At 56.7% G+C, this 12608-nt stretch overlaps 3 protein-coding genes and 1 pseudogene across 4 annotated transcripts in view; 2 read left to right on the top strand and 2 right to left on the bottom strand.

Annotated features, from left to right (window-relative positions):
* The window catches only part of LOC134732860 (succinate dehydrogenase [ubiquinone] flavoprotein subunit, mitochondrial-like), a 25848-nt gene extending 20911 nt beyond the window's left edge, over positions 1-4937 (bottom strand). Inside the window, 2 exon segments of the mRNA XM_063619972.1 lie at positions 1800-2030; positions 4581-4937. Of these exon segments, the coding sequence (XP_063476042.1) occupies positions 1800-2030; positions 4581-4937 (588 nt within the window).
* Positions 3143-12608, bottom strand: LOC134731297 (collagen alpha-1(I) chain-like). 2 transcript variants are annotated; one of them, XM_063622259.1, is made up of 3 exons: positions 10183-12608; positions 4564-4752; positions 3143-3790 (listed from the first exon to the last, which is right to left on the bottom strand). In XM_063622259.1, exon 1 carries the CDS (start codon positions 12580-12582, stop codon positions 11659-11661), a length of 924 nt encoding a protein of 307 aa, XP_063478329.1. In that variant the 5' UTR covers positions 12583-12608; the 3' UTR covers positions 3143-3790; positions 4564-4752; positions 10183-11658. The 2 variants fall into 2 exon arrangements, with proteins under 2 accessions (XP_063478329.1, XP_063478330.1); XM_063622260.1 differs by lacking the exons at positions 3143-3790; positions 4564-4752 and adding an exon at positions 7329-8006.
* On the top strand, positions 6679-7786 carry LOC134732859 (serine/threonine-protein phosphatase 4 regulatory subunit 2-like; annotated as a pseudogene).
* LOC134733207 (uncharacterized) lies at positions 8022-9946 on the top strand. Its single transcript, XM_063622203.1, has 2 exons — positions 8022-8138; positions 8186-9946. The coding sequence occupies exons 1-2, from the start codon at positions 8033-8035 to the stop codon at positions 9811-9813; spliced, it is 1734 nt and encodes a 577-aa protein (XP_063478273.1). The 5' UTR covers positions 8022-8032; the 3' UTR covers positions 9814-9946.

The raw sequence follows: 12608 nt of genomic DNA, 5'->3' as shown, positions 1-12608 counted from the left end.
GACACAAAACTAGTCTTTTGTGCCAATTATTAATTTTTTTAGGAGAAACTATCAAACATTTCCTCTAAGAAAAAAAAATAGGGAACATATAACTAAAAGGAATACTTAGACCTTGCTTAACAATACAGAATTTCAGATGACTGAATCAGGAGGTGGAGGGGGAAAAGTAAGAAGTGCAGAGACATTAATATCCGAAATCTAGCAGAGTAAGGCGTCCTCCTCGAATAAAATGCACCTATAAATCATGAGCAACAAGCTAGTCTGCATGTACAACCTACACAATTACAAAAGCAGCCAACGAAGAACCTAAAAACGCCCGACATTCTGTAGGAAAAGCTACCTTCATCAAGATACAACGACTTTTACAAAACCCAAGACTAAATTTTGGTTCCATTTTGCTATCTTGCCATCTTGTCTGAGGTGCCTGGGGTCTTAGTCTGCAGAAGGAACACTGGGAACCATCTGGGTTGAGGACAAAGGCACTAGCTCTAGCTTTTCTCCAATCACAAGCTACCATTTCCCCTAAAAAGCCCCACTGACCATGGGCTTTACTTCCTGCTTGTGGACGCCCTCCTAGCAGCTCTTAAGAGCCCAAGATGCGGCGGGGGTCTCTGCTCAGTCAGCGCCAACCACAGCAACACACTAGAACGGTTTACATGCTTTCTGATGTTGACAAGTTGGCTGTATGACTAATCCTCACATTTAATTCAAAGAGATTTTTAATAGCTATTTCAAAAAGGAGAAAACTGCACAATTAAAGGCATAGTTCAAATCAATATTGCTGAATGCCTTGGTTCCTACTGAGATTTTTACTCTGCAATTTAAAATTACTTTGTAATTAAGGAGGTGGGTGGGTAAGTCCATTTAAAAGAACCGAAAAACTAAACCTATCCAATTTAGCTTGATTAAATAAAACCCCAGAAGGCCGATTCTGATGATGCAATCGTAGAGGGCACATTCAGACAAACTCAGAGAACAAGGCCTCAGGAAGTGGAACCCTGACCATCATCCTGGACTAAACCGAGCCCGGCCCTCCAGGCACTCGGCGCACAGGCAAGCACAGGTCCCGGCGTCCTCGCTCGGTCAATGCCCTAAGCTCTCCGTCTGATTTTTAAACACTGGCACAGCTGCTTTTAAACACGGGCACATTTTTGGTGGCACAAGGGCCACCAAACAGGACCCAAAGTAGAGGCCCTTGACTTACAAGGTCTCCAAGTGGACATGCACAGATTTGCGCTTTCTGGAAAGGGGAACTGCAAGCCCAAGCTCGGGCGCGCGGCGCTTCCCACCGGACGCACACCCGGCCCAGCCCGGCCACGCCTCGCACCCACCCGGGCGGTTTCACCCGCCCCGCCAGCCCCACCCACGGGCTGCGGGCGGCCCCTCAGGACAACCCGCACAGAGGGCGACAAAGGCCCAGCCCAGCCAGGGCTCCACCCCGGTGACCTTGGGCAGACACGACTCCTCCCCGAGTCCACCCGCCAGGCACTGAGGCGAGGAGCTACCTCAGCCCGCGAGGTCGCCGGACCCCAGGCCCGGACCAGGGCGGCGGAGGGGACGGGGTCGTGACCTTCACCGGGACGCGGACTACCTGCTAAGGACCGAGCTCCCCAGGCCCCCGAGTACGCCCCGCGGCTCCCCCTCGCACCGGCCCAGGGCTCTCCCAGCCCCTTCCCGATCGCGGGGCAGGGGGCGCGGGGACCCGGCGCCCGCTCCGCTCGGACCCACTGGGGACCGTCCCGCTCCTACCGCCGCCTCGCCCCCCGCCTGCCCCGCCCCGGTCCGCGGCAGGGACTCACCGCCTTGACCCGCACCAGGCGCCGAGCGCTCAGCATCCGCCACAGGCCTCGGACCCCCGACACGTCTGTAGTCGCCGCCGCGCAGTCCCGCCAGGCCCCGCGCAGACTGCGCCTGCGCACCACACCGGGTAGAGCCGGCGGGAAACCCGGCCCGCGCACCGCGCCCGGGTCAAGGGGGGGCGGTGGTGGGGGACATCGCGCCTGCGCAGCACGCGGCGCCCGGGCCGGGGGCTAAGGGGGAAGCCGCGCCTGCGCAAAGCGGACCCGCGGACGGTGGCGCTGGGTGGACACGGAGGCCCCGCGCTCCCCGACCGAGATAGGGCGGGCCCTATTCCGGGGAGGTGTTGAGCACCAACATTTTTTAAAGCCCCGTGGGTGGTTCTCCGGGATCTCCCAGACCGAGAGGGTCTGAAAGTTCAGACCGCAGGGAATGGGGTGGGAGGGGCGGCGCTCGTCCGCGGAGGTGGGCGGGAGCGGTCCGGGGACTCCAGCCTCTAGTGACCGGGAGTGACCCTCGGTCTCCGGCCTCCGAGGGGCGGGAGCGATCCTCAGCCCTGTCCCCAGCCTCTGGTTTCCGGCTAATTTTTAAATTTTTTGTACAGGCGGGATCTTGCTCTGTTGCCCGGGCTGGTCTCGAACTTGTGGCCTCAAGCGATCCTCCCTCCTCGGCCTCCCCAAGTGCGGGGATTACGGACAGAGCCACTGCGCACGGCTGTGGTCAGCTTTGAAAGCTGGGCAGATCCCGTTGGCTTATATGCCTTTCTGATTTTGCTTCTGGTTCAGATAGTATTTTAATATTTCTAGTGTGTCTTTTTGTAAGATATCTGAAATCTTTTTGTGGAATGAAGTGGCATGAAAAATAAACCAATAATCATTAGTAATTATGTTTCCTGTCTTTTCACTTTATTAAAATCTTCATCTTGTGCATAATGCTTAACAGTTTTGAGTTATTTTAGTAAATTTGCAAGGGTTCAGTCCCATTTTGTTGATATTTGGGTTGTTTCCCATTTTTGCTCTTAATAAATAACACCATACAGAACATATCTGTGACCATCACTTTATCTTTAGGATTATTTTCTTAGATGTATGCCCCAGACGTGGCCTTTATTGGCTTGCAGGGAGTGAACATAATACCTCCTGGACTTTTTTTTTTTAAGTTACGCAGTTTTAGTCCTGGGTTAGTTATCCAATTGTTTGGTTTGGGACAATTTCGCTCGTTGCCCAGGCTGGAGTGCAATGGCGCGATCTCTGCTCACTGCAACTTCTGCCTCCAGGGTTCAAGAGATTCTCCCGCAGAGCTTACAGTGAGCGGAGATCGCGCCACTGCACTCCAGCCTGGGCAACAGAGCAAGACTATATTGCTTTAATTTATTCTGCCGGCTATCTGGAGAAATGCAACCTCATCAGCAGAAATTATTTCCACCCTGCCGCTTTTTAAATGTTATTTCCTATAGCCAGGTACTGAGCCCTCCAATTGAGGTCTAAACCCTCCACCCTCTCCCTCCGGGATTGCCAAGCCTGTGGTTTCAGTTCCATGCTCCCAGGTAGATTATGTCAACTCAGTCAATCCGCTTATGAAATACTTTTTGTGGTTTTTTCTTGAGTTTTAATATGTTTTTCTTTCATGGAGGTGACACCCTCTTTGAGTTGTGGGAGCCTTCCTCCTTCAGTCTGCATGTACTGAATGAAGCGTTTGCTGTACAGCCTCTCAGCCGCAGCAGCCCACAGTGAGGTGCAGGTGCTCACGCCATCGCCCCAGAGAGCTCCTCCATTCGCCCCTCCACCCACAGCCCCTTGAAACCACCGTCCTGCTCCCCGACACGGTAGCACTGTCTTCAAGATGTCATGTAGCCGCATCCTTCGGCCTCTGCCCACCGAAACTAGCTTCCTTCACCGGGCATGCCTGGGAGACCTGGGGCATTTGGGTGCATCTTTCCACTGCTGGTCGGTGCCCCCTATGTGGAAGCATCCGCGTTGGTTCACGCCTTCTCCTGCCGATGGACATTTTGTTTTCTTCCAGTTATTGGCAATGAGGAATGAGGCCTAAACACTTGTGTGCAGGTTTGTGTGTGCACGTTTTTTTCTCTTGGGGGACATTTCAGGACGGGGTTGCTGGATGACGTGGTAAGGATGTGCTTAACTTCATAAGAAACTCCCGGACCACTTTCCAGCATGGCGGGACCCCTCCCATTCCCACTGCAGCTTATGAGGGTCCCAATTCCTCTGCATCATCACTAGAACCTGGGTTGGCCCATGGTTTTTGTTTTTAGCCATTTTAATAGATTTGCAGAGGTACTGTTGACTGGCATTTCTCCAGCATCTCTATGATGTTGAGCCTCTTTCTCGGGCAATACGCCCTCCTTCTACCTTCTTTGATGAGGCCTCCATTCAAATATTTGCCCTCTCTTTAATACTGGGGTTTTTACTTTCTTATAGTTAAGTTTTCATGGTTCTTCATATATTCTGCGTGCCAGTACGTTCTGAGATGTGATTCACAAATTGTTTTTTCTAGACCATAGTTTGTGTTTCATTCTCTTTAGATTTTTATATTGCTTTATAGAATTGCAATTTTAAATTTATGACTAAATTTAATTTGTCAATCTTTTATGAATCATGCTTTTGCTGTCATGTCTAAGAACTTTTCATCTAACCCCAGGCCATACAAATTTTCCCGTGTTTTTACCTAAGGGTTTGATAGCGTTATGTTCTCCATTTAGGCCTTTAATAAATGTTGAGTAACATTTTGTGCCAGCCATAGCCATACCTTTCTCCATCTCTCACAGTATCGTGGGCATTTGCAGCTCCCAGTGCCCCGTGCTGTTCCCGTCTTCTTGGTCCGCTCTTCCTGTGAGTTTCAGGGCACGTCTTAGTGCTGGCGCTGTCCTGATCCATCAAGGGGTCCCATGAGCTTGTCCGTGTGGGAAGCTTGGGACTGTGATGTTGATGGGATGCCCTGTGAGTCAGGAAGAGGTGCTGATGGGGGTTTCCATGGAGGAGAGAGAGGTGTTTGGTTTTCTGGATGGGGCAGACTTGAGAGGGGACAAACTTGAGAAATGCCACCAATGAGAAGCCCAGGCAGAGCAGGTCTCGGGGCCGCCCAGCCGCGCGGGAGCCAAACGTGGATGTGTCAGTGGCCATGCCAGGAGGTAAACCCTCAACCAAGGGCCTCTGGGTGTCCAAGGCCAAGTCTTGTTCAAGAGGTGCATTCACCTGAGCCAACCATGGCAGAAATGCATAAGGGAGATCCCATGGTTCCTCTGTTTAAAACCCCTGCTAATCCCACCTGACTCAGAGAAGGAGCCAAGTCCTCACAGCAGCCTGCAACCCCCACCTGACTCGGCCTCCTCTTGGCTCTGATTCTCTCTACCCTTCTATCCCCCTCTGTCTCTTCTCCCATCAGACAGGAGATCTGGCACGTTTATCCTGGTGGATTCAAACCCATCTTTACCACACAAATAGTCACTGGAATGAATAGGTATAATCTACAAAGAGTCCTTTTGAAAAAGAAAAAGGCAGGCCGGGCATGGTGGCTCATGCCTGTAATCCCAGCACTTTGGGAGGCTGAGGTGGGAGAATCACCTGAGGTCAGGAGTTTCAGACCAGCCTGGACAACATGGTGAAACCCCATCTCTAGTAAAAATATAAAAATTAGCTGGGCATGGTGGCACGTGCCTGTAATCTCAGCCACTTGGGAGGCTGAGGCAGGAGAATCATTTGAACCCAGAAGGTGGAGGTTGCAGTGAGCTGAGATCGCGCCACCGCACTCCAGCCTGGGTGACAGAGTGAGACTCTGTCTCAAAAACATAATAATAGGAATAATAAAGGAAAAGTGCAAAAACTCAAACAACTTCACAGAAACTGGGCAAAAGAGCTGAACCGGCCCTCCACAGAAGAGGAAATGTGGAGGAATGGCTAATGAAAACATGAAGAGGGGCTCAGCCTAATGGGGAGATATCACGTGACACCCACCAGACGGGCAAAAATCCCACCACCCAATCCATGCCGGTGTTGGGGAGAATGGAGAGAAGCAGGAACACCAGGCACTGATAAGAACGGTTGTGAAGTATATTTCTGTTATGCTTGTATATGAAAGAGTGTGTGTTGTGGGTTATGAGGAAAATTACATTTCTTACCTGGGATGAAATTTTAAAACTTGAAAGCTACTGACAAGAAGAAACTTGCACTTGTGTACAAAAGAAACGCCCAAGAACGTTCCCAACAAAACACAGTCCTAAGGGCCCCAACCTGGCCAAACACTCATCCACAGGAAGATGAAGACATTTCCCATGTTCCCCTCAGACCACAGGAGATCACGCAGCAACGAAATGAACCATGTCAGTGTGGGTGGGTCTCAGGGAGAGAATGGAGGAAAAAACAGACACAGAGCAGATGCTCAGAGCCACACAATGTAGGGGCAGCCACGCAGGAGAATTTCCTCACATCAAAGTTCAAAACTACAGCCGAGGCAACAGAGCAACACCCTGCCTCAAAAAGAAAACAAAGTTCAAAAACTAAATGGCACATTTTTTAGGGATGTACACACACGGTGAAAGAAACGTACTATGAAGGAAAGTGTGGGAATAATAAAGGCTAAAGCAGGAAGTGATTCCCTCCATAGGAGAAGGGAAGGGACCGGGACTCAGGCAGGGCCTCCAGGGAGCATCCAAAGTGATGTCTCTTCAGATTCTACTCCCTAAACTTGGTGGAGGTCCTCTGTGTCCAACGTGTCAATATTCTGAATACCTTACCCATACTGTACAAATGCTTTATTTCTACTCAGTATTTAGAAGACAGTTATAAACAAGATGCATTAAATAGCAAGGTAGCAGATGAACATCAGGAAGGAACATCCAGGAGGTTCCATCCACGGAACCTCACCATGGATACGCTTGTGATCAAGGGCCTGGTCTCCCCTCAAGACACGGTCACAGATCAGAGGCCACACCATCATAGCAGTGGAGCAGGCCAGCCGGGACAGGGTCCTTCTGTGGCACCTGCTGCATCACCAGGCTGTGTGAACGGACTCAATTGCCAGAACTCACAGAACAGCAGTATGAGCACCAAAACCTCACAGGAAAAATGGTAAGTTCTAAGTTTCTCCATTAACAGTAACTCTCAGATTAAACTCTGTCATCCATTGCTTCTCCAAGAGATAACTTTTTAGGTTGACGTGCCAGGCGCCATGTTGGAGGGTTGGTGGTAGCGGCTTGGGGAGGTGCTCGCTCTGTGGGTCTCACTCTCTCACACGCTTCCCCTGGCTCCCTTCATTCCCCCCCCCACCCCACTTGCCCTGCATGCTGGAGTGTGTGCGAGGGAGTGGGAGGACGTTGGGGGTGGGGGGAGGCATTCCGGTCCCCAAGAGACCCGCGGAGGGAGGCGGAGGCCGTGAGGGACTCCGGGAAGCCATGGACGTTGAGGGGCTCCAGGAGGCACTGGAAGATTTTGAGAAGAGGGGGAAAAGGAAAGCTTGTCCTGTCCTGGATCAGTTTCTTTGTCATGTAGCCAAGACTGGAGAAACAGATTCAGTGGTCCCAATTTAAAGACTATTTTATTTTCAAACAGGAGAAAGTGATGGATGATTTCAGAACTTCAGCTCCTGAGGCAAGAGGTCCTCCCAACCCTAATGTCGAATATATTCCCTTTGATGAAATGAAGGAAAGAATATCGAAAATTGTCACTGGATTTAAGGTATCCCTTTTACTATTCAGTGACTAGGTGAATTGTTAACAGATCCAAGGAGAAACTATACAGGAACAGACAAACTTCTCCGAGGAGTCTAAAAGAATGTGATGGTTGTTAGCTGTGATTATCCTTCTTCAGAGAAAAACAATTCCAATAGTTTAAATTGAATGAATGGTGTTATGTTTCCTGGAAATGCACCAAGCTATACTGAGAGGTCTAATATAAATGGGCCTGGGACACCCAGGCCACTTAATCAACGAAAGGTTTGTCAGCCCCCAGCAGCTGGAGACCTGGCGGGGAGCTGATGTTCCAGTTTGAGGGCCATGCAGCTGGATAGCCGGTGGGAAGCTGAAGTTCCAGTTTCAGGGCCGTGAAGCTGGAGACCCGGTGGGGAGCTCATGTTCAATTCTGAGGGCCTTGCAACTGGAGACTTGAGGGTAGACAATGTTGCAGTTTGAGGGCCGTGCGGCTGGAGACCCGGGTGGGAACAGATGTTCCAGTTTGGGAGCGATGCAGCTGGAGGCACTGCGGGGAGCAAATGTTCCAGTTAGATGTTCCTCTCTGGGTCTCCAGGTGCATGGCCATCAAACTGGAACATCAGCTCTCCGGCCCTCAAACTGCAACTGGAATATCAGCTCAACATCAACTCCTCTCCAGGTCTACGGCTGCAAGACCCTCAAACCGGAAGATCGGTTCCTCCCCAGGTCTGCGGCTGCAAGACCCTCAAATAGGAAAATCAGTTCCTCGCCGGGTCTGTGGCTGCAAGACCGTCAAACCAGAACATCAGCTCCTCCCCGGGTCCACGGCTGCAAGACCCTCAAACCAGAACATCAGCTCTTCCCCGGGTCTGCGGCTGCAAGAGCCTCAAACCGGAATATCAGCTCCTCCCCGAGTCCGCGGCTGCAAGAGCCTTGAACCGGAACATCAGCGCCTCCCTGAGTCCACGGCTGCGAGACCCTCAAACCGGAACATCAGCTCCTCCCCGGGTCCGCGGCTGCGAGAACCTCAAACCGGAACATCAGCTCCTCCCCGGGTCCGCGGCTGCGAGACCCTCAAACTGGAACATCAGCTCCTCCCTGGGTCCGTGGCGGCAAGACACCCAAACCGGAACATCAGCTCCTCCCCGGGTCTGCGGCTGCAAGACCCCCAAAGTGAAACATCAGCTGCTCCCCGGGTCTGCGGCTGCAAGACCCCCAAAGCGAAACATCAGCTGCTCCCCGGGTCTGCGGCTGCAAGAGCCCCCCAAACCGGAACATCAGCTACTCTGTGGGTCTGCTGCTGCACAACCCTCAAACTGAAAAATCACCTCCTTCCTGGATCTATGCCAGCAAGACTCTCGAACCGGCACATCATCCCCTCCCCAGGTCAGTGGCGGCACGACCCTCAACTGAAACATCAGCTCCTTCCCGGGACTGCGGCTGCACGACCCCAAAACCGGAACATCAGCTCCTCCCCGGGTCTGCAGCCGCAAGACCCCCAAACAGGAACATCAGCTCCTCCCCGGGTCTGCGGCTGCAATACTCCAAAACAGGAACATCAGCTCCTCCCCAGGTATGCGGCTGCAAGACGCCCAAACCGGAACATCAGCTCCCCGCCGGGTCTCCAGCTGAACGGCCCTCAAACTGGAACATCAGCTCCCCACCAGATCTCCAGCTGCACAGCTCTCAAACAGGAACATCAGCTCCCCACCGGGTCTCCAGCAGCACGGCCCTACAACTGCAACATCAGCTTCCCCCCCGGGTCTCCAGCTGCACAGCCCTACAACTGGAACATCAGCTCCCTCCCAGGTCTCCAGCTGCACGGCCCTCAAACTGGAACATCAGCTCCCCGGCCCTCAAACTGCAACTGGAATATGAGCTCAACATCAGGTCCTCTCCAGGTCTGCAGCTGCAAGACCCTCAAACCAGAACATCAGCTCCTCGCCGGGTCTCCGGCTGCACGATCTTCAAAGCAGAACATCGGCTACACTCCGGGCCTGCGGCTGCAACACCCTCAAACCAGAACATCAGCTCCTCGCCGGGTCTGCGGCTGCACGACCATCAAACCGGAACATCAGCTCCTCCCCGGGGTCTGCGGCTGCACAACCCTCAAAGCAGAACATCAGCTACTCGCCGGGTCTGCGGCTGCACCACCCTCAAACCAGAACATCAGCTCCTCCCCTGGTCCGCTGCTGCAAGACCCCCAAACCAGAACATCAGCTCCTCCCGGGGTATGCGGCTGCAGGACCCTCAAACCGGAACATCAGCCCCTCCCCGGGTCATGGGCTGCACGACACTCAAACCGAACATCAGCTCCTTCCTGGGTCTGCAGCTGCACGACTCTCAAACTGTAACATCAGCTCTTCCCCGGGTCTGTGGCTGCACGACCCTCAAATTGGAACATCAGTGCCTCCCGGGGTCTGCAGCTGCAAGACCCTCAAACCGGAACATCAACTCCTCGCCGGGTCCGCGGCTGCAAACCCTCAAACCGCTCCTCACTTCCCAGGCGGGGCGGCCCGGCAGAGGCGCTCCTCACTTCCCAGACGGGGCGGCCGGGCAGAGGAGCTCCTCACTTCCCAGACGATGGGTGGCCGGGCAAAGGCGGTCCTCACTTCTTCCCAGACGGGGCGGATGGGCAGAGGCGCTCAATTCCCAGATGGGGCGGCCGGGCAGAGGCGCTCCTCACTTCCCAGATGGGGCGGCCGAGCAGAGGCGCTCCTCACTTCCTAGACGATGGGTGGCGAGGCAGAGGCGCTCCTTAATTCCCAGACGGGGCGGCCGGGCAGAGGCGCTCCTCAATTCCCAGATGGGGTGGCCGGGCAGAGGCGCTCCTCACTTCCCAGACGATGGGGCGGCCGGGCAGAGGCGCTCCTCAATTCCCAGACGGGGCGGCCGGGCAGAGGCGCTCAATTCCCAGACGGGCTGGCCGGGCAGAGGCGCTCCTCACTTCCCAGACGATGGGTGGCCGGGCAGAGGCGCTCCTCACTTCCCAAACGGGGCAGCCGGGCAGAGGCGCTCCTCACTTCCCAGACGATGGGTGGCCGGGCAGAGGTGCTCCTCACTTCCCAGACGATGGGTGGCCAGGCAGAGGCGCTCCTCACTTCCCAGACGATGGGAGGCCGGGCAGAGGCGCTCCTCACTTCCCAGATGGGGTGGCCGGGCAGAGGCGCTCCTCTCTTCCCAGACAGGGCAGCCGAGCAGAGGCGCTCCTCACTTCCCAGACGATGGGTGGCCGGGCAGAGGGGCTCCTCAATTCCCAGACGATGGGTGGTCAGGCAGAGGCGCTCCTCACTTCCCAGACGGGGCGGCCGGGCAGAGGCGCTCCTCACTTCCCAGAGGGGGCGGCCGGGCATAGGCGCTCCTCACTTCCCAGAGGGGGCGGCCGGGCAGAGGCGCTCCTCACTTCCCAGACGGGGTGGCCGGGCAGAGGCGCTCCTCACTTCCCAGACGACGGGTGGCCGGGCAGAGGCGCTCTTCACTTCGCAGACGATGGGTGGCCAGGCAGAGGTGCTCCTCACATCCCAGACGGGGCGGCCGGGCAGAGGCGCTCCTCACTTCCCAGATGATGGGTGGCCGGACAGAGGTGCTCCTCACTTCCCAGATGGGGCGGCCGGGCATAGGTGCTCCTCACTTCCCACACGATGGGTGGCCGGGCAGAGGCGCTCTTCACTTCCCAGACGATGGGTGGCCGGACAGAGGCGCTCCTCATATCCCAGACAGGGCGGCCGGGCAGAGGCGCTCCTCACTTCCCAGATGGGGCGGCCGGGCAGAGGCGCTCCTCACTTCCCAGACGATGGGTGGCCAGGCAGAGGCGCTCCTCACTTCCCAGATGGGGCAGCCGGGCAGAGGTGCCCCTCACTTCCCAGACGATGGGTGGCCGGGAAGAGGCGCCCCTCACTTCCCAGACGGGGCAGCCGGGCAGAGGCACTCCTCACTTCCCAGACGATGGGTGGCCGGGCAGAGGGGCTCCTCACTTCTTCCCAGACGGGGCGGCCGGGCAGAGGCACTCCTCACTTCCCAGACGGGGCGGCCGGGCAGAGGCGCTCCTCACTTCCCAGAAGATGGCTGGCGAGGCAGAGGCGCTCCTCACTTCCCAGACGATGGGTGGCCGGGCAGAGACGCTCTTCACTTCCCAGACGGGGTGCCTGGGCAGAGGGGCTCCTCACTTCCCAGATGGGGCGGACGGGCAGAGGCGCTCCTCACCCATCGTCTGGGAAGTGAAGAGCGCCTCTGCCCAGCCACCCATCGTCTGGGAAGTGAGGAGCGCCTCTGCCCGGCCGCCACCCCGTCTGGGAAGAAGTGAGGAGCGCCTCTGCCCGGCCGCCCCGTCTGGGAAGAAGTGAGGAGCGCCTCTGCCCGGCCGCCCCGTCTGGGAAGAAGTGAGGAGCGCCTCTGCCCGGCCGCCCCGTCTGGGAAGAAGTGAGGGGCGCCTCTGCCCGGCCGCCCCGTCTGGGAAGGGAGGGGCGCCTCTGCCGGGCGGCCCCGTCTGGGAAGGGAGGGGCGCCTCTGCCGGGCGGCCCCGTCTGGGAAGTGAGGGGCGCCTCGGCCCGGCCGCCCTGTCTGGGAAGAAGTGAGGAGCGCCTCTGCCCAGCCGCCCCGTCTGGGAAGAAGTGAGGGGCGCCTCTGCCCGGCCGCCCCGTCTGGGAAGGGAGGGGCGCCTCTGCCCGGCGGCCCCGTGTGGGAAGGGAGGGGCGCCTCTGCCGGGCGGCCCCGTCTGGGAAGGGAGGGGCGCCTCGGCCGGGCGGCCCAGTCTGGGAAGTGAGGGACGCCTCGGCCGGGCGGCCCAGTCTGGGAAGTGAGGGACGCCTCGGCCCGGCCGCCCCGTCTGGGAAGTGAGGGGCGCCTCGGCCCGGCCGCCCCGTCTGGGAAGTGAGGGGCGCCTCGGCCCGGCCGCCCCGTCTGGGAAGTGAGGGGCGCCTCGGCCCGGCCGCCCCGTCTGGGAAGTGAGGGGGCGCCTCGGCCCGGCCGCCCCGTCTGGGAATTGAGGGGCGCCTCGGCCGGGCGGCCCCGTCTGGGAAGTGAGGGGCGCCTCTGCCCGGCCGCCCCGTCTGGGAAGTGAGGGGCGCCTCTGCCCGGCCACCCATCGTCTGGGAAGTGAGGGGCGCCTCTGCCCGGCCAGCCATCGTCTGGGAAGTGAGGGGCGCCTCTG

This window comes from Symphalangus syndactylus, chromosome 17 (genome assembly GCF_028878055.3).
Source record: "Symphalangus syndactylus isolate Jambi chromosome 17, NHGRI_mSymSyn1-v2.1_pri, whole genome shotgun sequence".
Taxonomy (NCBI): Eukaryota; Metazoa; Chordata; class Mammalia; order Primates; family Hylobatidae; genus Symphalangus; species Symphalangus syndactylus.
The sequence above is the reverse complement of the archived record's forward strand: the minus strand, read 5'-3'. Positions and strand labels throughout refer to the sequence as shown.

Bases quoted from the DNA above. Each gene is read 5' to 3' on its own strand.
- LOC134733207 (XM_063622203.1), top strand. From the start codon at position 8,033: ATGTTCCTCTCTGGGTCTCCAGGTGCATGGCCATCAAACTGGAACATC. The intron at 8,139-8,185 runs GTCTACGGCTGC...GTTCCTCCCCAG, and splicing joins CAACATCAACTCCTCTCCAG to GTCTGCGGCTGCAAGACCCT.
- LOC134731297 (XM_063622259.1), bottom strand. From the start codon at position 12,582: ATGGCTGGCCGGGCAGAGGCGCCCCTCACTTCCCAGACGATGGGTGGC.